This window comes from Aythya ferina (genome assembly GCF_964211825.1).
Source record: "Aythya ferina genome assembly, chromosome: 24".
NCBI lineage: Eukaryota > Metazoa > Chordata > Aves > Anseriformes > Anatidae > Aythya > Aythya ferina.
In genome coordinates, this window is record NC_140322.1 from 2,361,509 (window position 1) to 2,383,487 (window position 21,979).

Here is a 21,979-nt window from a genome sequence, read left to right on the forward strand (position 1 = left end):
CCTCTCCCCAGCAGCAGGTTTTAGCCGCGAGTCCTCAAAAATGCCAAAAATGCAACGGGAATCAAGGTTGGCCTGCTGATTTTTGATCTTTTCGCAATTGCTGCAGCGCTGCTGTAAGTACATCCAGATGGCTGCAGACCACACAGAGGCAGCCTGCGCCCCTCTGCTGCCGCTCGGGCCACCCCATCCCACCCTGTGTGACATTTGGGGACATCGGGGGCTTTGGGACACGCTGAGGGGCCACATGGAGCTGTCGGTGGCTCTCCTGGCTGCGGTGCTGGAGGCTGTGAGGATGCAGCAGGTTGAGCCACGTGCCACGGGTGGTGACCCTAATGGGTGGCATAGGGTGACCCGTCCCCAGCGCCACGTCCTCCCTGTCCCCTGCAGCTCCTGGTTTGTCACACGGTGCCAGGGGGAGGCTGCAGAACCACCACCTGTGGCAAGGATGCGGTCACCTGTAAAACCCTGCTAAGCATATAACTCATAAATTAAATCGTTGACAGAGGTGATGCTGCACACCGGGTCCCCAAAGTGCTCGCTCCGGCCCCTCGGCCCCCAGCACGATGCCAGCACCTCCCCTGCCACAGCGTGTCCCAGCTGTGAGTGCTGCTGCTTGGCTTTGTGTGCCGGGCTTTTTCCCCAAGCTTTGCTATCCCAGAAGCATCAAACAGGAGGGAAAGTGCTCGTTTGGGTCTGTGGCAGGTCAGCTGCTGGGGCTGAGGACAGACCCGGGCTTGTTTTAGTGCCTTGAGCAGCCCGAAACATCTCCGACCACTGGTGGGTAAATGCTGCTGGAGCAGCTGAGAGCTCGTTTAAACCCCTACGACCATTGTACCTCCTGGGAAGCAGGATGGGCAGGGATGGGGCAGGTGCCTGGATCCATTTGGGGCTGGGCTTGGGGTCCTCCCACCCGTGGGCTCCCCCGACCCAACACCAGGCTCTCCGGCTGCTTGGGTTCCTTGCAGGAGCAGGAGCACGTACCAAAAGCTCACTCACCAGGCACCGAACCCAAAAAGCAAGAGCATTTCAAGGGCAACCAGAATTTCCCTTTCCCCCAGCCAGTTCCCATTAATAAAACCCGCTCTGACCAAGAACTGACGCCTGCTTCTCCTCTCCACGACCAAGATAAAATACCGGGGGCCGCGGTGGGTGCCGTGCCCGGCTCCATCCATCCCCGTCCCCTTCCAGCAGCCAGCGTCACCCCACAGCCACCTCCCCGCGTGGCACCTGGCGGGGACGACCCCAACCCCTGGAGCTCCTCGGAGGAGTCCCGACCCCGGTCCCGCTCCCCTTTGGGCCCCGTTTTCGGCCGGGCTCCCCGGAGCGGTGGCCGGCGCTCTCCCCTCCCCTCGCTGCCCACCACACGGAGGAAGTCGCAACCGCAGAGTTCTTGAAAGCATTTTTTTGGTGGAGACCACCGGTACTGAGAGATTAAAATTGCTGTTGTTTCTTCCATTACTCAGCTTTCCTGAATTATGGGGTGTAATACTCAGGGAGTGGGAATAATTAGGGGAGAACAATGGCAGGCTTGAAGGCTTAAATACGCTTGTGTGGTACTCCGAGCGAGTCCAGCCTGCTGTCACATTTCTCTAGGCCTCCATTTTCCACAGCCCGTGCCAAGCCATTTCCACTCCGGGTACCCGGTCCTCGGCTTCCTCATTCCATGGGTTGCTCTCCCCGGCCCCGCCGCCCCGTTAACGCTGCGCTCCCCGGCCCCGGGCACCGCGGCACCAGGGGGGGGCACAGGGGGCAAGGGGGTGCTGGAGGCTGGGGATGGAGAAATGAAGGGTGAGGGGTGCTGGAGCCTGGGGTCAGGGGGTGCTGGAGCCCAGGACATGCTGGAGCCCAGGGTACAGGGGTGCTGGAGCTCAGGGGGTGCTGGAGCCCAGGGCAGCCCCCATTGCCTAATTTTGGTCCTTTCGGGTCCCATGCACTGGGCAGGGCCATTTCAGTGCTCTGCACTCAAGGAAAACTTTGGGTTTCTCCCTTCATGGCACTGTGCAGCCAGGGGCTGGGGCCAGCCCTGCTCCGTGGGGTGTCCGTGGGGTGCTCCCCACCCCGGGGTGGCACAGGGACACGGATCCAGAGCCCAGGGCACAGCCGGCCCCATGCCCAGCACCTTGTCTCCGAGCCCTCGGATGTCAGCGCTGGTGCAAATGAAAAGAAAATTGATATTATTATTATTTTTTTTTTGCTGGGGAAAAATTAAAAAAAAAAAAAAAAAAAAAGGGACATTGTTCTGGTGAGCACTTTCCCTGAGTGAGTTCCCACGTTTCGGCTGGCCGGGCATGGCACGCAGGGGAAGCCAGCGGGCTCCCGGGGCTGAGATGCAATGTCTGGGGCTGTGCTCCGCTCGGGGAGGGGATTGTTTTTAACGCTTCAAACCCTTATTCTCCTCTCCCTATGAATTTAACCGCTGGGAAGCCTCCGCCGCAGCCTGCTCGAGGCAGCCAGCTCGGTCCTGCCTGCGGCCAAACACTTGCCACGGTGGGGATGGGATGGGGACGGGGTCGGGGTCGGGGTCGGGACACATCCTGGTGTGGCACCGCACCGTGCTGGGGGTGACGGGGCTGGTCTGGGGATGGCACCGAGTGGTTTGCTGCAAGATATGGTTTAAAAATACCCCCTCCAGACCCCAGGGAGGAGCTGATCCCGTGGCAGCCGGGGGACAGAGCCCACAGCCACCTGCCAGCACCAATGTCCCGTTGTGTCCCCGATGGGGACAGAAACATCTCTACAAGGAGGACAGGGACGATCCCTCTCCGTGGGTGCTTGCTGGGACAAGAAAAAAAAAAAAAAATGGGCTGCTGGGGGATGGATTTAACCTGGGTCAGCCCTGCTGGGGTCAAGCAGTGCCCCCAGCCCGGGTGCTGGGCTCGGGCAGCTCCTGCCCTGGCCATGGCCGCGACGCCCCGCGAAGCCCCGGCTGGCTGCGGCTCGAGGAAACGCGGCGCGCTTCAGAGTTTCCCCTCCTTGGAAGCCACAATTAAAACTATTTTAAAAGAAAACAAACATTTCTCATCAAAATGTCTGTCTTTTCTTTTCCTGGCCCGCAGCCTGCAGCCAAAGATCTCGTCGCAGGCCAAGTCTGCTCCGCAGCAGCGCTTCCCCAAAGCCTCCCCCGGACACCGAGGATCCACCCAGGTGGGACCTGGAGCTTCGGTCGCGCTTGGTGATCAGCCCCTGGCAGCTTTGCACCTTGTGCATCAGGTAGGAAAGGTGGTTTTTGGTTTTTTTTTGGGAGGAGGGGATGCTCCTGGATCGCCGCAGGTTCTGTGTTTCAGGATGGGAGCAAGCTCCTGGCTTTTTGCAGAAGTGGTGCCGGGGCTGTGCCCCCCTGCTGGCACTCACGCACCTTTTTTCGGAGGCAGCACACATCCTGCACCGCTGGGCAGCAGCTGAGAGCCTCCAGGAGGGCAGCGCTGCTGCCACCATCAGAGCAGAGGCTGTGGTTTTAATTACTGAGCTGCGCGGAGCAGAACGGGCAAACCAGAGCAGCAGGACCACAGGGAGAAAGGCAGCGGGCACTTTCCTCGCCTGGCTGCCCCCGGGTGGTGCAGGGGGCACCGAGACCAGACAGCCTATGTTGTCCCTCGTCCTGGAGCACTGCACCACTGTCAGGGCATCCCCTGGTCCTCAGCCACCCGTGAGGATGCTCCTCGTTCCTTTTCCATTTGCCCAGCGTTTTACCAAAGACTCCTTGGATAAAATCTTGAATTTCAGTGAGCAGGGTGCCAGGGGGGCACCCATGGGTGCTGCATCCCGCAGGGCACGCACCCACACCGCTCCTGGCACCGGGACCATCAGCCCTCACCCGCACTCGCAGAGGCAGATCCTGAACAGTAATTACAGCGTTAATTACAGCTGCAATAACACCTCTCCTCGGGCTGGGAGCTGCCTGCAGAGGCTCTCCAAAAGCCATAAAAACCTGATGCAATCGCCCGGCTTCGGTTTGGGTGCTCTTCGGGGATTTTTCCTCCTCCAGTGCTGAGCTGCAAACCCTGCCGGGGCTCTGCCCGCCCCATCCCCAGCCGGATTCACAGCCAGCACGGGGTGGGTTGTAAAAACACCCGAGCCTGACAGATAGTTATCAGCCAGGAAGCACATCTGGTGCCCAAATTTGATGTATGAAGTGCTGGGAGATGCTCGGGTGGCTTGGCCAGAGCCAGGAGCCCCGGGGAGGGGACGGATCCATCCAGGTCCTGTGCCCCGAGCACCCTCAGAGCTGCCCCCACCACGCACGGGGTCACCGCATCCTCTCCATCCCTCCAGTCCTGGCACTTCTTTGAGCTGCAATCCCACACGATATTGTTCCAACAGCTGAATTTGTGTTGATTCCCCGTGGCAGGGCCATGGATGAGGTCTCTGGCATTGGCCGTCGTGGGGTGAGGACACAGCCGGGGGCAGCGGCAGCTCCTGCTGCTCCCGTTTCAGCACTTTGTGCCCACAGCCCAGAGCTGGAGGCTGGCAGCTTTACCAGAAGCAGCCTCAACTCAGCATTTATCACAGATGAGCAGCCAGGGGAACTCAGCCCAGCACGGGCAGGATCAGGGCTCCCCAGGAGGCAGCACCATGGCCCCAAAATCAGGGCAGAGGGACGGGGCTGAGCCCAAGTGTCCCAGGACAGGGATGGGGGACGATGCCCGGAGAGGACACCCTGCTCCATCCCACAGGGACAGCAGAGCTGTGCCCCAGCAAACCTCCAGCTGAGCCTCTCCTCTGCCTGCTGAGGTCAAGCTGTTTATAACTAGGGCTGTTTCCCCTGCTTTAAGCTTTTTCTCATTGAAATAAAGGAGGAGCAAAGGTTTGTGCTAAACAGAGGAGGGAGAGGAGTGGAGGACAAAACCCACCTGAGCACAGCGAGTTCCCACCCGGATGAGGTCAGAGCTTTTGGAGAAGCCATATGGCCCCTTCCTATTTTGACTTACATCCACATATCTTGGGGAAAAAATAATAATAATAATAATTAAAAAAAAGCTTTTTTCTACCCCCAAAAAATCAAATAAGCATGAAGTGCTTGCCTGGAAAAATGTCCCCTTGGTCACCTGTGCCAGTGGCCCATGTGTGAACAGGGGGAGACGGAGAGGGGGCACGGCCACGCGCTGGGACCTCGATTTTCTGCCCGTCCAAACGTGCTTTGTTTATGGTGCCAGGGAAAGGAGCAGAAACGTGCCTGTGACACCGCCATCCCCCCGGGGAGCCGCGCTGCCCACCCCTCGGCTGCTCGGTGCCAGCCCCGTTGAGGCGCTGCCATCCCCGGCGAAGCGTCCCGGCAGCGCCGCCTCCGCGCGGCCCCATCCAACGCCCGGCTCGCGGCCCCACACATCTGGCTGAAAGCTGTGCAGGCTGCCCTCGCTGTGAGGACACCGGCCCGGATGCACATCCCTCCCGGGGAGATTCCCCGTCCCCAGCCAGGCTCCTCTCCTCCTGGCATCGTCCCTGCGCCAGCAGCGGGACGCACGTGGGCACTGCCGGGGATGGGGGGCAAGGGGCTGGGGTGTAAAGGGATGGGAGGTAAAGGGATGGAGGTAAAGGGATGGATGTAAGGGGCTGGGATGTAAGGGGATGGGAGGTAAAGGGATGGATGTAAAGGGCTGGGGTGTAAAAGGATGGAGGTAAGGGGCTGGGATGGGAGGTAAAGGGCTGGGTTGTAAAGGGATTGATCTAAGGGGATGGGATGTAAGAGGATGGGATGTAAAGGGTTGGGGTGTAAGGGGCTGGGATATAAAGGGCTGGGACACAAAGGGCTGGAAAAGCTCCTCCTGCCCTCTCTGGGCACCGCCACAGCTGCAGCAGCTCTGCAAATTCCAACTCTGACACCCCGAGCACACGGAGCCCCAGCCCAGCACGGGGTCAGGACGCGGCTCCGCGAAGGGACCAGGCTGGGCGATGCAGGATCCGTCCCCTCCCGTCACTGGGATGGGGTCCTCGGGGTGCTCCCCGTGTCCCTCCTCACCCCATCTCCCCTCTTCACTTCCCATCGTCACCCCAAACACCGCGTGGAAATAAAAAGGGGCTGCAAGCTGCCTCTCCTCCTGCCAGGTTACATCTCTGGGCAGGAACCTCCGCGCTTCCCACAGCGGCAACTTTCCCCTCCGCGCTCTGTGTCCAGGGGTCAGGGCTGGCACCACATCAAAGCGGAGGGGATTCAATAACCTGGAGCCGCGGAGAGGCTCCGGTCCAACCCCAGCCATGTTCGGGCTTTTATTGATGCAGCATGCCTTTCCCCATTTGTTTCCCATAAACAGCACATGGGAATATTTAGGAGCTCTCGGGCCCAGCTTTTTGCATACTCTCCCCCGTCTACAATGAGCCGCTCGGTAGTAGACACTTTTAATTTACTTAATGCAATTTTTGATTTTTGCTCTTCCCGAGGCTCTGGGCTGCTTTTGACCCAGCCGCCCCAGCAAATTACTGCACGGCTTTAGAAATTTTTTTTGGGGGGGGCCAAGCGTGGGTGCTGAGGGAGGAAAGATGACCTGGAGTGAGCCCTGGGGCACAAAACACCCTCTTTTGGGTGCAAAATATCCCCCTTTGGGTATACAATACCCCCTTTTGGATGCAAAATATCCCTTTATAGGCTCAAGGAGTCAGGGGAGCCGTGGCTGAGGGGTCCCCCCCAGTCCCAGAGCAGCCCAGGGGACTGGGTCCCAGTGACAGCCCCCTGCCAGAGGTTGTTTTGGGAGACTTGGGTGCTTTTTGGGGCTGTTTGGGACTGTTCTTCTGGCAAGGCTCGGTGGTTGTAGGGTGCCCGGGTGCTCCTCTTGCCTGGTGCCTGGCACTAAGGATTTGCTGCCCCTCGGTGCCAAACTCCGTCCACCTTCATCTCCCCCCATCCATTAATGGGGTTGGGGGCAGCACAGGTGACCCCAAACGCCATCCCTAAACCCAGGGGGGCTCAGGGCTGACCCCCGGCATGGTTAAACCCATGGTTAAACGCAGCACGGAGGGCCCCAGGGCTGCTGCTGCACAGCTGCCTCTGCCACGAGCCAGGCAGGAGCCGGAGCTGGCGAGCTCTCAGCACCCTCTGCCGGCTCCACCGCCCGGCCCCGGCCTCTCCTGCTCGGGAAGGAGCAGAGCTCAGACCACCAGCACCACGCTGCTCTGCTCTGACCCCAAGTTCAGCACCCGCTGCCACGGCACTGACAAGGAGAAGAGCCCTAAACCCCAACCTGCTGGGTGCTAACGCAGAGCAGCACCCAAAGCCGGCAGTGATTTTGCTGCTCGCCCCACCGAGCCGCTCTCTGCCATTGTATCATTCCCCAAAAATCCATCCTGAACCCCTCCAGCTGCTGGCAGGAGCCCCGGGGGTGCTCAGTGCTCGGGGCTGAGCTGAGCACAGTGAATGCTGCCGGGCTGCCCTGTCCCCTGCAGGCTCCTCAGCAGCGTTTGTACGGCTGAGACGACCAAGGAGGGCTCAGACCCTGCTCCTGGAGAGCCAGCAGCTCCCACTCAGCACCCCAAGGCTGGCCACAAGGCTGGAGCAGCACCCACACCCCGCTAGCACAGGAGCAGGGCACAGCCACCTCCTCCTGAGATGCTTTTTTCCCCACTGTGCATGACCACAAAAAGCATTTCTGAGCTGCAGAAGCCGCCCGCGGGCTGACAGCAGAGGCTCTGCTAACGTGAGCGCCCGGCTATTCAGCGGGCAGAAAAAGGCTGCTGCTCAAACAAGCAAACATTGACTGTCTGGTTTCCCAGCGCTGCCCCCGAGCACCAGCCCCAATCCCAGCCCCTCCGTGCGCTGAATATCGCCGAATATCAGGCAGGTTCCCTTCGGGCAGCAGCTTGCACACGGGCCAGCAGCCAGACATTCTTCGGGCCGCGCTCCCGTCGCCCTGCCAGCCCCAGCGCGGCCCGCAGCCCCCAGCCTCACCAAAAAGCAGCAGGGAGAAAGCAGAGCTGACACCGGGCTTCTTTTAATGCAGTCGCTTTTAAAATGCAGCCTTAAAATGACTTGTAACGGCCAACAATGGGGAACAACTGATGGTTTTTGCCTCTGTGACCACGTGGCGCCTCCAAAACCCGTTAGCCACAGCCACTCGTCGATGTAACTCCTCTGGGCAAATCCACACGGTTTGGGGAGTGATCAATCCACACAACTCAGCGCTCACCTGGAGAACCTCAGCTCCCAGCAGCACAAATCTCACCCTTCTCTCACACCTTACACTCGGGCACAAACCCGCACAGAGGTGCCTGGCCTGTCAGCTAGCTCCCGTGGAAGGCAGAGCTTCAACTTCAGGCTGCCAGTTGTGTGATTTGTGCCTTCGTGCTATGTAAAGTGGCTCAAGAATTGAACGTCTGACTTGAACAGGATGGCAGAGGAAAGTTGGTTTTCCAGTGACTCACTTTTTGGAGGGTAACCCCACTTTGTGTGTTTATTGTACAGAGCAGGTGTCACAGACTGCCGCAGTTTGCCAACTCACTCCCCACGGGGAATTCTGTTTTAGCCTAAATGTCTGGGTAAGAATACACCCCAGCAGCTCCTCCACACCGTGCGGTGTTTATACATCACAGAGGAGAGGAAGCTCGCTTGCTGAAACGCATTTAATACCTTCCAGTTTTTAGCCTGGGTGTCTGGTTCTGCACGCTCAGCACACAGCCCCAGGCTGTAGGGCACCAGGGGCATTACAGCTGCTCCTTCTTTCCCTATTTAAAATATTCAGTGGTTTTCCCCCAACAATTTACTGGTCCTGCCCTTCCACGAGGGGAGTTGTGGGACTACAAAGTCCCATCAGGGAACGGCATTGCTGAGGCTGCTTCCAAAAGTGCTGCTGGGGGGAGGGAACGAGGCCACGTGGACCCCCTGAAGCTGTGGGTGCTGCGTGATGCCACTGCTCTCAGGGAAAAGGAGCTTCCCGAGAGAGTGCTGTGCACTCAAACAGCTCTCCCACAGCACCCCTTGTATCAAGCTTGCATTTTACTCCTAACTTCAGAATCAAGAAGCCAGTTTGCTCTACAGAAATGCTATGCACTTGTCTCCAGGTGAATGTTAAACACCTCTTTTTAAGGACAGCGTTAACAGTAAATCAGGAGGCTCTTACAACTCGGTCTCCAATTCCCGTTGTAAAACTTGGGCTCAAATTTGGACAGCCTGGAGCTCTTTTAGGGTTGGAGCAGTAGTTCTTGCACAACCAAACGTGACAAATTAGAAACTGAGCGTAGAAAGATTTCCCAGGGGAATATGAAAATGACATCACCTTATGAAAAAGCTTCAGAATGAACCTGTGAAACGAACAGCAACCAGACAACTGTCTTCTACAGGAGATGGAAGTAACAGTAGAAGAATATAACAACATCTTAAACAGTCAGTGAGTCAGTCTGAGTGTACAGGGGCACTAGATCCCTACAGATCTGTGGTGAAAGCTAACGGCCAAAACCAGCTGGTCCCCCCCCAGTCCCCAAGGGAGACTGGGCGGCGTCTCACTCCTCGCCAGCTGGCAGATTGTCTTCAATCCTCCTGATGAACTTCATTCGGATTTCTGTGACGCTGTCCCCTTTCAGCGTGTCCTGGACAAACTTCACATCCACGGCCATCTGAACCTAGGAGAGGTGAGAGAGAAGAAGAGCTGTTATCTCCCTTCCACCAGCAGCTTCCCAGCTGACCCTGAAGCCTCTGAGGAGGCAACATGCACTGCAGAGCTCCAGGGAAGCACTCATTAGTTTGAGAATCACATCCTCCACGCACATCGCAGCCTTTGGTGGGCAGCAGGCACCTTGCCTAGACAAACAAACGTCCCACAGAGCAACCCGGACTCCCTTCAGAGATCAGAGGCCAATTAACACCATCACTCGGGGCTACACGCCCTGCTGCTCCGTGCATGTTCCTCAAAACTCACAGCTAAGCAGGATAATCAAGCCTGCACAGACTCCTACATTGGAGACACAGCTGTTGTCTTGCTCCAGCGACTTCCCACAGCAGCTACAAAAAGAGGATTTTGAAGTTTCTTAAAAATTCAAAGAGCTATTAGTGTGTGTACGTAAGATGAAGGGGCTTGCTGAGAACTTCTGGGGCTCTAAGCTGCCACATGCAACAGCAACCAAGCACTCCTGTAGCTTTGCTCTTCTCCTTAGAATTGATTTCAGGTCCAAACCAAACACAGAAGTCACAAGCACAGACTAGACATTAAAGCATCTGCTGACACCTCGATTGTTTGTGTTTACATCTCACTGGAACAGAGACGTTGGCTCACCATTTCCAGGGCACCCCGCAGCACTCCACAGAGAAGGTTGGAATAGATGAGAGTCGAGTGGTTGTCAGGGAGCTCCACGAAGTCCACCAAGGGGTTGTTTTCCAAGATCAGGGAGAACTCGTCACCGCCAGGACTCCAGTTGGTGATGCTGGGAGTGATGCCCAGGTACATTTTGAATGCTATCTGTTACGGCAAACAGAACACAAACAAGAACGTGACCCACAAAGTAACACCACTGCTTCGATCTCTGTCAGACACTGAAGGGTTCTGAGAACACCACTCCTTTCTCCCAGTTACCACAGGTCAGCAGAATTTAGGGATTTAACTCTGTCTTTTTCCTCCCCAAAATCTCAAACTCTCAGCACAGTCCTGTGAGTAGCAAACACTCCATCCTCACATGCAAAACCAAGGGATACAGAAGGGCCTCCTCATGGAAAGATGTCCACGGGCAGCCCCTGAATTAGATTTTTTGGGTTCTGGATGTGCTCTGCTTTGTTTTCAAGGGACAATAGATGAGGTACAAACTGGCATCAAGGTGGCTATTTAAATTCAGCTATTGGGTAGCTACCAAACACATTTCGGAATGTATTTCTCACCATCCACCTTCTGGCTCTGTACTAGAATCCTATTTAAACTCTTATATGAGAACACAACAACCCAACAAAGCTGTGCTTTCGGTTACCTTTGCAATAACATCTGCAGTTTCACGGAAATCATGGCATCTTCCCACATTGGACCGGGCCAGAAAGTCTTCTATCAGCCGAACACCTATGTTGTAACCCCTGTGAGCACACAGAAAAGCAACAAGCTGCAGATTAAAGACTACATCTTTAAAAAAGCAACTCATATTTATAGGAATATTTATAAAAGACAGGACTGGAGGGAAGAAACTTCAATCTGGGAGGTACCAGTATTAAATACAAATCGGTCTGCCACGTTTTTACTCTCAGAGCAGCACACAGAGGTGTGCCCACTTCGATCTGGAGCTCCCTGCTGCCGCAGATCCACTCACATTTTGTCGAGCTGCTTGTTGACGTCCTCATCGTTCTCGTAGTCCTTGCACAGCTGGGTGACCAGAGCGCCGTACGTCAGCGTGAAGAGCTCCGAGTTCTAGGCAGAGGTAAAAGGGGTTTAGCACAAGCTGAAAAGAAAACCGACAGCACTGCTGCGTCTGCGTCCAGCGCTGCTTCGGGTGGCCTGGAGAGGGGGAACAGAAACCTGCTGCCTCAGAGGTATTTGCTGCTAATAGGAGAGGTCTCAGTTCGTGTTTTGGCAAGGCAACTTTGGCCTCTTTGGGAAGAGAAATGCTCGTTCGCCTTGGGAAAACCCAGCACTTTTGTTCTCTCCCTCTCTCCACACCCAGCACTCCCATCAACACGGCCCAGACCTGGCCTGAAGAGGCAAACCAAGCGGCTCTTTGCACTCCAGCCATTCCTGGCAAGTCCTGTGAGCTGCATCTCCCTGCCTCAGCCAGCACACCCCAGGGAATTGGAATGACACCCCCTGGTCGCATCACATCCCTTGCCAAGGACCTGAAGTTGTTTCAGGCAGTGACCTCCAGGTGAAGGGGGCTGTGGCTCAAACCGTGCCTCTTATCTGCGTTGAGAAATGAACTGCAAACGGCCAGCACTGCTGAGGCTCAGCTTTTTGTCCTTTCAATGGGACAAAACACGCTCATCCACCTGCAGATAGGATTACACTCTGCTGCCAGGAGGAGGTGATGCACATCTGACCCCCAGTCAGATCATTCAGTTATCTAGGCACCTCATTTAGATTCAAATCAGCTCCTCTGAGCCAAAACAGGAACAGCACGGGGTGTTTCAGGGCAGGTCAGCAGATGTGCTGCACACATCCACTTTCTGTGCCTGGCTAGGATCTGAATTACTTGCGCCTGCTTTGCACAGACTTGCAGAAAACACAATGGGAGTGTGTCTCCTCTCGCAGCCGCCACCACCACAGCTCCTGCGTGTCACCGCACATTCTCTCACTTTCTCAGGAGCCAGTAAGTCAGACCAGTGGTTACACGGCTGCAAAACAAAGGCTACAACAGGCTTTAGCTTTTCACAGAGCCCAAAAGGAGCATTCGGGGGCAAACAAGCCATCGTCTTTCAGCTGTTAGCTCTGCTTTGGGTTTTAGCAATCAGAAACAGTACAGAAAGTCTAAGCTCAGAGTAAAAGCCTCTCACCTACCATGAGATGCATAGATGCAGAAGGTGAAATGAATGGCAAATACCAATACTACAGAATGAAAGCAGCGGGCAGGCAGAAAGGAAGGGAAAAGAGACAACATCAGAGTTAAGTGACAACACTGATCCCACTTCATTCCGAACAAGTTCACACAGAGACAAACAGGAGGGGGAATCGCTCCCAAACTGCAACAGTCAACAAAGAGAATCTGGGTTTGTTAGGAGGGACAGGGAATTCCATCTTGTCACTGTGACTCAGAGGTCAGCAGCAATCAGCTACCAAAAGACTTTAAGCACCCGAAAAGAACCTGTCAGGTTCTGGCTATTTGTGCTTAACTTTGGATCTAGAAGAACTGAAAACTTATTTTTGTTATTTGTTTGGTTTTTTACTTACAATTCGGCCTTCGTCTTGAAAAGATTGCTTAAGTTCATGTTACTCAGGAATGACAAGGTGGAAGTCTCCTTGAACTCAGCTGGAAGAGTCAGACATTTGGCAGAGAAATTTAACAAGCATGCAAAGAAGGGCACATTATTTGAGGGATATGAATAATTTTAGTAAGGACGGGGCTTGGCAGCTGGAGAGAGTAGGAGTGAGTGGATGGAGAAGTCCCGTGTTACCAGCTACTGCACAAAGCCACGAAGCCATTGCTGTCAGTGCCCCCATGTTAGCGCTGCAATTTAGGAAACTTTCAAGTGTTGTAACATGGAAAACTTCTAAATTCATATTTCTAACTAACTCTTCGTTTCCAGTCAATCTGGAGGAATTCAAGTGCCTGAAACCTTTCCCTTATTTATATTTTTCACGCTGCAGTTCAGTGGATAGTCTGAGCGGTTTATAAAGGTTCTGTGGTTACAGAAGGGCCAGAATCCTCATGGAAGAGCAGAGCTCCTTAAATACAAACTGCTGCTCCCCAGAGAGTGCTGTCAGGGTGGGGACGGGCAGGAGCTGGGCCTGGCCCTGCTGCTCAGCACCCACCTGGGGGCTGCCACTGACACCCCTGAGGTGGAACATGCAAAGAGCAAGGAAAAAATAGGTTTAATGCTTGCAGTTGAATGTAGAAATCTAGGATCGTGAGGGTTGAAAAAGACTTTCAGGATCATCTGGTCCAACCCCCGCTGTCACCCCCTGCCCCTGTCCCCCAGCACCACGTCCAACCTCTCCCTCAACACCCCCAGGGACGGGGACTCCCCCACCTCCCTGGGCAACCCGTCCCAACGCCTGAGCGCTCTTGCTGAGGAGAAATGTCTCCTTATTTCCAGCCTGAACCTCCCCTGGCACAACTCGAGGCCGTTCCCTCTGCTCCTGGCACAGTTCCCTGTGAGCAGAGGCCGACCCCAGCCCCCACCCCTCACCCTCACCAGGCCTCAGCCAGCCCAATTACCCCACCTGCTCCATCCCCGAGCTAATTACCGGCCCCACACTAATTACTACCCCAGCCCCAACCCCTGCCCGTGCCCTCCTTGCCCCGCCGTTACCATTTTCTTGCTCTCGGTGCCGCGGCCGGCCTGGCGCGACATCCTGCCCGGCTCGGCCCTGCCCGGCCCTGCCCGCTGCCTCACCCGGCCTCCCGCGCAAAGCACCACGGGACTCGTAGTCCGCGCCGCGCCTTCCCTCCGCGCCCAGCGCCGCGCGGCGAACTACGAGCCCCAGAATGCAACGCGGCAGCGCCGCGCGCGCATGGAGGTGAGGGGTGTGGAAGGGAGGGGAGGGGGCGCTTCCCGGTATTCTCGACGCGTCACGTGATGGTGAGGAGACTACAAATCCCGGCGTGCAGCGCGCGGCAGCTGACTCCGCTCCCGGCAGGCGCCGGGGGCGGATGGGAGGGGAGGGTGCTGCGCACCGCTGGGGGGCGCCCACGCGGGGCTTAATTACATTAATTAAGCGCAGAGAACGCCCCGTGCGCGGGCGGTGGGGACGCGGCGGGGTGGGGGTGCTGCTCCTGCACCGGGAGGCCCCTGCAGTGCGCTGTGTGCCTCCCCCAGGAGGGAATTCAGTGTTTTTGGTGGGGTATCAGTCACGGTGCGCTCAGCTTTTGGGGCTTCCCTGGCCCAAAATGAGCCCAAATCGGTGAAATACACATTGCACATGATCAGACTCCCTATTTACACGTTCCCTAGTTTGTTTGGTTTTCCCCATATACGCATTCCCTGCTCTTTATGGGAACCAGGAGCTGCCACCCTATTTCCTTGGCTGAGGGGAACCCAGCAGCAGCAGCGGTGTCGTTCGGGGGCTTCCCAATATTTCTGCCCCCCAGAGCACGGCTGCTTCCCTCGGTGGCCCTACTGGGAGCACCCGGGCCCAGCAGCTGGGGACAGGAGCAGAATTGGGGCGAGCGGTGCCCCCGAGCACGGGGCCGTGCCCGCAGCCCTGGGCTGCAGCGGGGCTGAGCGCCTGCACCCAGCGCCCCTCGTGCTCCTCGGGTGCCCCCTGAGACACAGCCCCTAAATCGCACCCCCCGTGGCTCTCCCCGTTCCCAACCTCTCCCAGAGCCCCAGACCCCGCTCTGCTCCTGCTGCAGGGCCGCCAGCCTCTCGCTCCGCCCTGCCAGGGGCCGTGAGCACCGGAACGGGGCTGAACCCCTGCGCCTGCAGCGAGCCGAAAGCCATGGCGCAGCGAGCCGCAGCCCCCCGCACCTCATCCCGGGGGGCTCCCTCCCTGCTCCGTCCCATCCCGGCACGTCCCAGGGCGGCGTTAGCAGGGCTCGGAGCCGCTGCGGTGCTGCTGTGCGTGGTGCTGGGCCCCGAACCGAGCGAGGCTGAGCCCTTCCCTTTCCGAGACCCAACGCTGCCCTGGCACCGCCGCCTCGAGGATCTGCTGGGCCGGCTGAGCCCCGCTGAGATGGTGCTGCAGGTGAGGGCACGGCGGGGGGCGGTGGGCACGGCCCCCAGCCCTCGCTCAGCCCCTCTGGCCCGCAGGTAGCCAGGGGGGGAGCTTTGGGGAACGGCCCCGCGCCCCCCATCCCGCGCCTGGGCATCGCACCCTACAACTGGAACACCGAGTGCCTGCGGGGCGACGCGGAGGCGCCCGGGTGGGCCACGGCTTTCCCCCAAGCCCTGGGGCTGGCCGCTGCTTTCAGGTACCGGGGGGGTGCTGGAACCTAATAGGGGATGGGGACACAGCTTGCTGATGTGTCCTGACCCCCTCCTTGTGCTCTGCCCGCAGCCCCGAGCTCGTGTACCGGGTGGCCAACGCCACCGCCACCGAGGTGCGCGCCAAGCACAACCACTTCGCTGCCACCGGCCGCTACGACGACCACACGGGGCTCAGCTGCTTCAGCCCCGTGCTCAACATCATGAGGCACCCGCTGTGGGGCAGGAACCAGGTGCCGGGGTGGGCAGAGGGGGTGATGAGCTCCGGGGGAGGGGGGGGACAGGATTTGGGCACCCAGGGCCGTGCCGCAGCAGCTCCGCGGGCACTGATGTGAGGGTGGGGAGGATGGGGAAGGGTCCCCAGGGGGAAGCACGGAGGGGACAGAGGTGACCGGGGCCTCGTTTCGCCCCTCGGCCAGGAAACCTACGGGGAGGACCCGTTCCTGAGCGGGGAGCTGGCGGCGAGCTTCGTGCAGGGGCTGCAGGGCCGGCACCCGCGCTACATCAAGGCCAGCGCCGGCTGCAAGCACTTCAGCGTGCACGGGGGCCCCGAGAACATCCCCGTCTCCAGGCTCAGCTTCGATGCCAAGGTGAGGGCGGCGGGGGGCATGGGATGGACGGCGGGCGGCCCCCCACCCGTGGGTGCTGAGCCCGTCTGCGCCGCAGGTGCTGGAGCGGGACTGGCGCACCACCTTCCTGCCCCAGTTCCAGGCGTGCGTGCGCGCCGGGTCCTACAGCTTCATGTGCAGCTATAACAGGTACGGAGCGTGCTGTGGGGCTCGGGGGTGGGGGGGCTGCACGGGGAGGTGCGTGCCCCCCCCCCCGTTGGTGTTGTCCCCATCAGGATCAACGGCGTTCCCGCCTGCGCCAACAAGAAGCTGCTGACGGACATCCTGCGGGGCGAGTGGGGCTTCGAGGGCTACGTGGTGAGCGACGAGGGGGCCGTGGAGCTCATCATGCTGGGGCACCACTACACCCGCAGCTTCCTGGAGACGGCCGTCGGTGAGCAAATTGGGGACGGGTGGAGGGACCCCGGGTTCCTCGCAGCCCTGACCGTTGATCTCCCTTCCCTGCGGCGCGGCAGCATCGGTGAACGCCGGCTGCAACCTGGAGCTGTCCTACGGGATGAGGAACAACGTCTTCATGCACATCCCCCAGGCCCTGGCCGCGGGCAACATCACGCTGGAGGTCAGCGGGAGGGAGCTGGGGCTGCTACGGGCTCCGGCTGCCCCGTGCCGAGAGCGGGGCTGAGGTTTTGGCACCTTGCAGACGCTGCGCGCCAGGGTGCGGCCCCTCTTCTACACGCGGCTGCGGCTGGGGGAGTTCGACCCCCCGGCCATGAACCCTTACAGCTCCCTGGACCTCAGCGTGGTGCAGAGCCCGGAGCACCGCAACCTTTCTCTGGAAGCTGCCCTCAAGAGCTTTGTGCTGCTGAAGAACCAGCGGGGCACCCTGCCCCTGCGCGCCCGCGACCTCCCCGGCAAGCGCCTGGCGGTGAGATCCGGGGCTGCCAGCTCCGTGCCCCCCCAACTATCCCCGTTTTTGGGGAGCCTCGGGCTGCGTGGCAGGGGGCTGCGGGTGCCCGTCCTCACCCCCTGTGCCCCCCGCAGGTGGTGGGCCCCTTCGCGGATAATCCCCGGGTGCTTTTTGGGGACTACGCGCCGGTGCCGGAGCCGCGGCACGTCTACACGCCCCGGTGAGCCCGCGCTGCTGGACACCCCCCGGGACGGCTCTGCCCTTCCCTAGGGCCAGGGGGGGGACCATCCCTGCTGTCCCCTGACCCCGCTGTCCCCTGGAGCAGGAGGGGGCTGCAGATGCTGCCGGCCAACGTCAGCTTTGCGGCGGGGTGCCAGCAGCCGCGGTGCCAGCGGTACTCGCGGGCAGAGGTGGAGGAGGCGGTGCGGGGAGCCGACGTGGTGCTGGTGTGCCTGGGGACAGGTAAAGGGGGGAGCAGAAGGCACGGGCGCAGCCCCTGGGGGGGCCACACGGGGTGTAAGGGGCTCGTCCCTTGGCTCCCGGCGCAGGGATAGATGTGGAGACGGAGGCGAAGGACCGGAGGGATTTGGAGCTGCCAGGCCACCAGCTGGAGCTGCTGCAGGACGCCGTGCGGGCAGGTGGGGCTCTGCAGGGGCTGGGGGCTGTCCCAGAGGCAGGGGCAGCAGGGTGAGGACAAGGAAAAAGGGACCCAGCACCGTGCTAGCCGGGTCCTACGAGTGCTCCATCCCGTGGAGCTGACGTGGCACGGGGCTGGTGGTGACACCCCGCGTCCCCGCAGCCGCCGGGCGCCCCCTCATCCTGCTGCTCTTCAACGCGGGGCCCCTGAACGTGAGCTGGGCGCAGGGGCACGACGACGTGGGGGCCATCCTGGCCTGCTTCTTCCCCGCCCAGGCCACCGGGCTGGCCATCGCCAAGGTCCTGCTGGGCGAGCAGGGGGCCAACCCCGCCGGCAGGCTGCCGGCCACGTGGCCAGCGGGCATGCACCAGGTAAGGGCAGGGCGAGCAGCGCCCCGCACCCCTCGGTGGTCCTGGGGGGGCTGTGGGGTGCCCCCTCCAGCCTTCACCCGATGCCCCCCGCTTCCCGCAGGTGCCCCCCATGGAGAACTACACCATGGAGGGGCGGACGTACCGCTACTACGGGCGGGAGGCCCCGCTCTACCCCTTTGGGTACGGGCTGTCCTACACCACCTTCCAGTACCGGGACCTGGTGCTGAGCCCCCCGGTGCTGCCCGTCTGCGCCAACCTCTCCGTGTCCGTGGTGCTGGAGAACACGGGGCAGCGGGACGGCGAGGAGGTGAGCGTGGCGACCCTAAAGGGCACATATAGGGTTGGGGTCCCCTCTCCTGACCCCCTCTCCCTGTCCCTACAGGTGGTGCAGCTCTACCTGCGGTGGGAGCAGCCCTCGGTGCCGGTGCCCCGCTGGCAGCTGGTGGCTTTCCGCCGCGTGGCCGTGCCGGCCGGCCGGGCGACCAAGCTGTCCTTCGAGGTGCTGGCCGCCCAGCGTGCTGTATGGACGCGGCACTGGCAGCTGGAGCCCGGCACCTTCACCCTTTTTGCCGGTGGGCAGCAGCCGGGCCAGCGGACGCGGGCGCCCTCGGAGGTGCTGAGCGCGCGGTTCAGCGCCAGCGGGGCCGCGCGGCCGCTGAGCGAGTGCTAGGGGTGGGAAGGGGCAACGGGGAGGGGGTCTGGGCACGGGGATGGGGTCTGGGCACGGAGAGGGATGGGTTCTGGGCGTTGGGATGGGGTCTGGGTATTGGGATGGGGTCTGGGCACGGGGAGCAGGGGGAAGGAGGAGGCTGCTTGGACACGGGGAGCGCAGCGCGCTTATAATAAAGTGCCCAGCACCACTCCGGGAGGCTGTGTAGGGTCAGGATGGCTCGCTGCCCGGTGCTGCGTGGTGCTGCCACCCCCAGCTCACCCTCCCCATGGTTCGGAGCCCCCCCTGACTGCCCCGAGCTGCTGTGGGGTCAGAGCCACCACGGGGCTTGGCCGTTCCCACCGCTGCCTCTCCGTCCCCGCCGTGCTGCCCGCGTGCTGCTGAGTGCTCCTGGGGATGGATCCAGCCCTGCCCCCCCGAGTTGGGGGGAGAAATTCCCCTCCTGTTCCCCCCCCCCTGGGCGCAGGGAATGTGCTGGAGCTCACCCAGGCGGCTCCGGGCAGCTATAAATAAATAGGGCCGGGGCGCACATGGGGCCGGGCAGCCACAGGGCACAGGCAGGGTGCGGGGCTGCGGCCGTGCCCCCCCTCCCCAAAAACAGGGACCAGGGGGGGATTTGGGCTCTCGTAGGGGTGGTGTTGTAGGATGGGGGCCCCTCGGCCCTGGAGCTGTGGGGCAGGAGGATGAGGTGGGGCTGGTGGGGAGCGCGTGAGGCTGCCCGGCACCGGCACCATTACATCAGGGCACTAATTACAGATGCTGCCCGGGATAATTACAGAGCTGGGGTTAGGGCAGGGCAGGGCTCAGCCCGGCGCTGGCCCAGTTATCACCTGCCCCCACGGGGCACCGGCTTTAGGGCTGGCTGCAGCGCCGACCCCATAGCGAGCAGCTCAAGGGGCCAGACCCTCACCCTGGGGTTCCAGCCCTATAACTGGAGGGGGGGGCAGCAGGGAGGTTTTTTGGGGCCGGGGGCTCAGATCAGCCCTCGTGGCCACGGCACGGGGTGGGAGCAGCCTGGGGAGGGGGCAAAGTCCTGGGGTTTGGGGCAGAGGGGGCAGGAGGGTTGGGATGGGGCATCCGTGCAGCCCGGTGATGTCCCCCCCCTCAGCAGGGATTTATTTGCCCCCCTCCCCTCCCCGCTTGCCCCCAGCCTCCCCCAGCGCCGACGCACGCGCTGGCAGGGCAGCGGCCGCGCAGCAGCTCTAATTACCTTAATTAATAACCCTTCGATCTGAGGGGAGCTCAGCGCCCCGCCGGCTTCCCCGCAGGCTGAGCCGCTCGGGATCGGGGTGTGGGGGGGTGCTGGGGCTGAGAGGGGACAAACTGGGGGGGGCAGCCCCCTCCCCAAACCAGCCCTGGGGAGCGGGTGGGGGGCATTGCACCCCCTGCCAAGCACCTGGGGTGCACGGTTGGCTTTGGGGTTGGCTTTGGGGTTGGCTTTGGGGCTGGATTTGGGATTTGGGGTTGGATTTGGGGCTGTGCAGCGCACTCGTGATGAGCTCATTGATTTTTCCATCAGCTCGGGCAGGGCAACTGCTGCCAGCACCCATGGGAGCAGGGGGGGGGGACACAAACCCAGCACCACACCAGGGCCTGAACCTCCGTGGTGGCTCCTTCCTCGCTGTGCCCCCGCTCCAGGCTGGTTTTGGGGTGCTGGGCATGGAGCACCGTCCCTGCCTGTTCCCCCCTGGGACATGCAGGGCTGTGGCTCCACCAGGAAAAGGGTTTAGGGGCTGTCGGTGTAGGATGTGGGGTGGCCCTGGCCCCGCTCCCTGGGTCCCTCGTGCACCGTGCTGGGGGGCTCGGCTGTGCTCGGAGTGGGGCCGTTCCCCGTCCCCGTCCTGGTTTCACCTCTGGTTGTGGGTTCACCTGGTTGTGGGTTCACCTGGATGTGCTCCTGGGCTGCGTGCTCCCATCCCATCCCATCCCATCCCATCCCATCCCATCCCATCCCATCCCATCCCGTCCCCGGAGGGCCCTGTGGCTCCCGGAGCCAGGCTTGGCCACGCAGCATTCCCCCGGCGGGGAGTCTGCTGCCAGCAGTTTCGGGGAAACCACAGCTCTGACCCGGCCAGGAGCCCGCAGCACAAAGCCCTGGGGCGTTTTGGGGTGGTTTTGGGGCGGTTTTGGGGCGTGTGGCCACGTCGGAGGTGGCACGGAGCGGGGTCACCCTGTCCCCGCTGGAGGCTGCCAAGGTCTCCCCGCGCCCTGATCCCAAGGGTGCTCGGAGCTGGGTGTCCCCGTGTGGCCCTCGAGCTCCCCCAAATTTATCCAGACCCCCTCCTGCCCCGCTCCCTGAGTCAGAGGAATGCATTTCCGGAGAGGAGGGCTGGGATTTGGGGAAACCTGTTTGCCGGGGAGGGGAGGAGGAGGAGGAGGGATGGCAGGGGATCTCCTGGCCTGCTGCTGACATCATCCCCAAAACAGGCGCTGCCTGCACGAACCCGAATCCTGCATCATCACAGCCCGTGCTCAGCAAGGTCCCTGCCTGCCCCGCTGCTTCTGGGGTGCACGAGCTCTGCCCCCGTTCCTGGTGATCCCCTATTGACTGTGTTTTGGGGTGCACGAGCTCTGCTCCCTCTCCTGGGGATCCCCAGTGCCCATATATTGGGGTGCACAAGTTCTGCCATCTATCCTGGGGATCCCCAGTGCCCATGTTTTGGGGTGCACAAGCTCTGCCCCCTCTCCTGGAGAGCCCCAGTGCCCATATATTGGGGTGCACGAGCTCTGCCCCATTTCCTGGGGAGCCCCTGTGTCAGTATTTTGGGGTGCACAAGCTCTGCCCTCTATCCTGGGGATCCCCAGTGCCTGTGTTTTGGGGTGCACGAGCTCTGCCCCCTTTCCCGGAGAGCCCCAGTGCCCATATTTTGGGGTGCACAAGCTGTTCCCCCTTTCCTGGGGATCCCCAGTGCCCATTTTTTGGGGTGCATGAGCTCTGCCGGCTGCTGCATGGGGCAGAGGCTGAGCTGGGGGGCTCTGACCCTCTCAGGAAGGGGGGTCCCGCCGTGACCTGCCCCATATTGGGGTAGGGGTGGGATGCGTGGGGCTGAAGCCCCCAATCCCGGGGCGCTGGAGGCAGACGAGCGGGGTGTGGGTGGGTGGGGGACAGCGGGGGGGACCCCACAAAGAGCTGGGGCTCTGCGATGGGAACCCCGTGTCCTTTTGGGGTGACCGGAGAGCTGACCCGGGTGGCGCTGGCCACAACATTTTGGGGTGCAGAGGGTCCCGCGGGTGGCCGGAGCATCGCCAAACACCGTTGGGAGCGAACCCCAGAATTTGGGAGAAAAGAACCGGGGATGCAGGCGGGCTGAGATATCGGCCTGGGGGGCACGGAGCGGGGTCGGTGGGCGAATCCC

The 21,979-nt window shown here is 60.6% G+C and overlaps 2 protein-coding genes across 3 annotated transcripts; one reads left to right on the forward strand and one right to left on the reverse strand.

Annotated features, from left to right (window-relative positions):
• Positions 1-8,529: 8,529 nt before the first annotated feature.
• On the reverse strand, positions 8,530-14,014 carry TRAPPC3 (trafficking protein particle complex subunit 3). Of its 2 annotated transcripts, XM_084497176.1 has the most exons (6): positions 13,856-13,956; positions 12,774-12,852; positions 11,206-11,303; positions 10,876-10,975; positions 10,194-10,376; positions 8,530-9,543 (listed from the first exon to the last, which is right to left on the reverse strand). In XM_084497176.1, coding segments are annotated over exons 3-6 (405 nt in total). In that variant the 5' UTR covers positions 11,208-11,303; positions 12,774-12,852; positions 13,856-13,956; the 3' UTR covers positions 8,530-9,423. The 2 variants fall into 2 exon arrangements, with proteins under 2 accessions (XP_084353302.1, XP_084353301.1); XM_084497175.1 differs by lacking the exon at positions 12,774-12,852 and having other exon boundaries at positions 13,856-14,014.
• Positions 14,015-14,937: 923 nt separating this feature from the next.
• Positions 14,938-18,648, forward strand: LOC311423321 (uncharacterized protein). Its single transcript, XM_084497170.1, has 14 exons — positions 14,938-15,230; positions 15,296-15,456; positions 15,543-15,702; positions 15,889-16,059; positions 16,136-16,227; positions 16,314-16,471; positions 16,554-16,657; positions 16,739-16,963; positions 17,080-17,165; positions 17,271-17,407; positions 17,494-17,583; positions 17,745-17,953; positions 18,054-18,260; positions 18,336-18,648. Exons 1-14 carry the CDS (start codon positions 14,985-14,987, stop codon positions 18,621-18,623), a joined length of 2,334 nt encoding a protein of 777 aa, XP_084353296.1. The 5' UTR covers positions 14,938-14,984; the 3' UTR covers positions 18,624-18,648.
• Positions 18,649-21,979: the final 3,331 nt, after the last annotated feature.

Bases quoted from the DNA above. Each gene is read 5' to 3' on its own strand.
- TRAPPC3 (XM_084497175.1), bottom strand. From the start codon at position 13,897: ATGTCGCGCCAGGCCGGCCGCGGCACCGAGAGCAAGAAAATG. The intron at 10,976-11,205 runs GTGAGTGGATCT...GTGTGCTCACAG, and splicing joins AACAAGCAGCTCGACAAAAT to GGGTTACAACATAGGTGTTC. The intron at 9,544-10,193 runs GTGAGCCAACGT...CACCTCTCCTAG, and splicing joins TGCGGGGTGCCCTGGAAATG to GTTCAGATGGCCGTGGATGT.
- LOC311423321 (XM_084497170.1), top strand. From the start codon at position 14,985: ATGGCGCAGCGAGCCGCAGCCCCCCGCACCTCATCCCGGGGGGCTCCC. The intron at 16,472-16,553 runs GTGAGCAAATTG...GCGGCGCGGCAG, and splicing joins CTTCCTGGAGACGGCCGTCG to CATCGGTGAACGCCGGCTGC. The intron at 18,261-18,335 runs GTGAGCGTGGCG...CTGTCCCTACAG, and splicing joins GGCAGCGGGACGGCGAGGAG to GTGGTGCAGCTCTACCTGCG.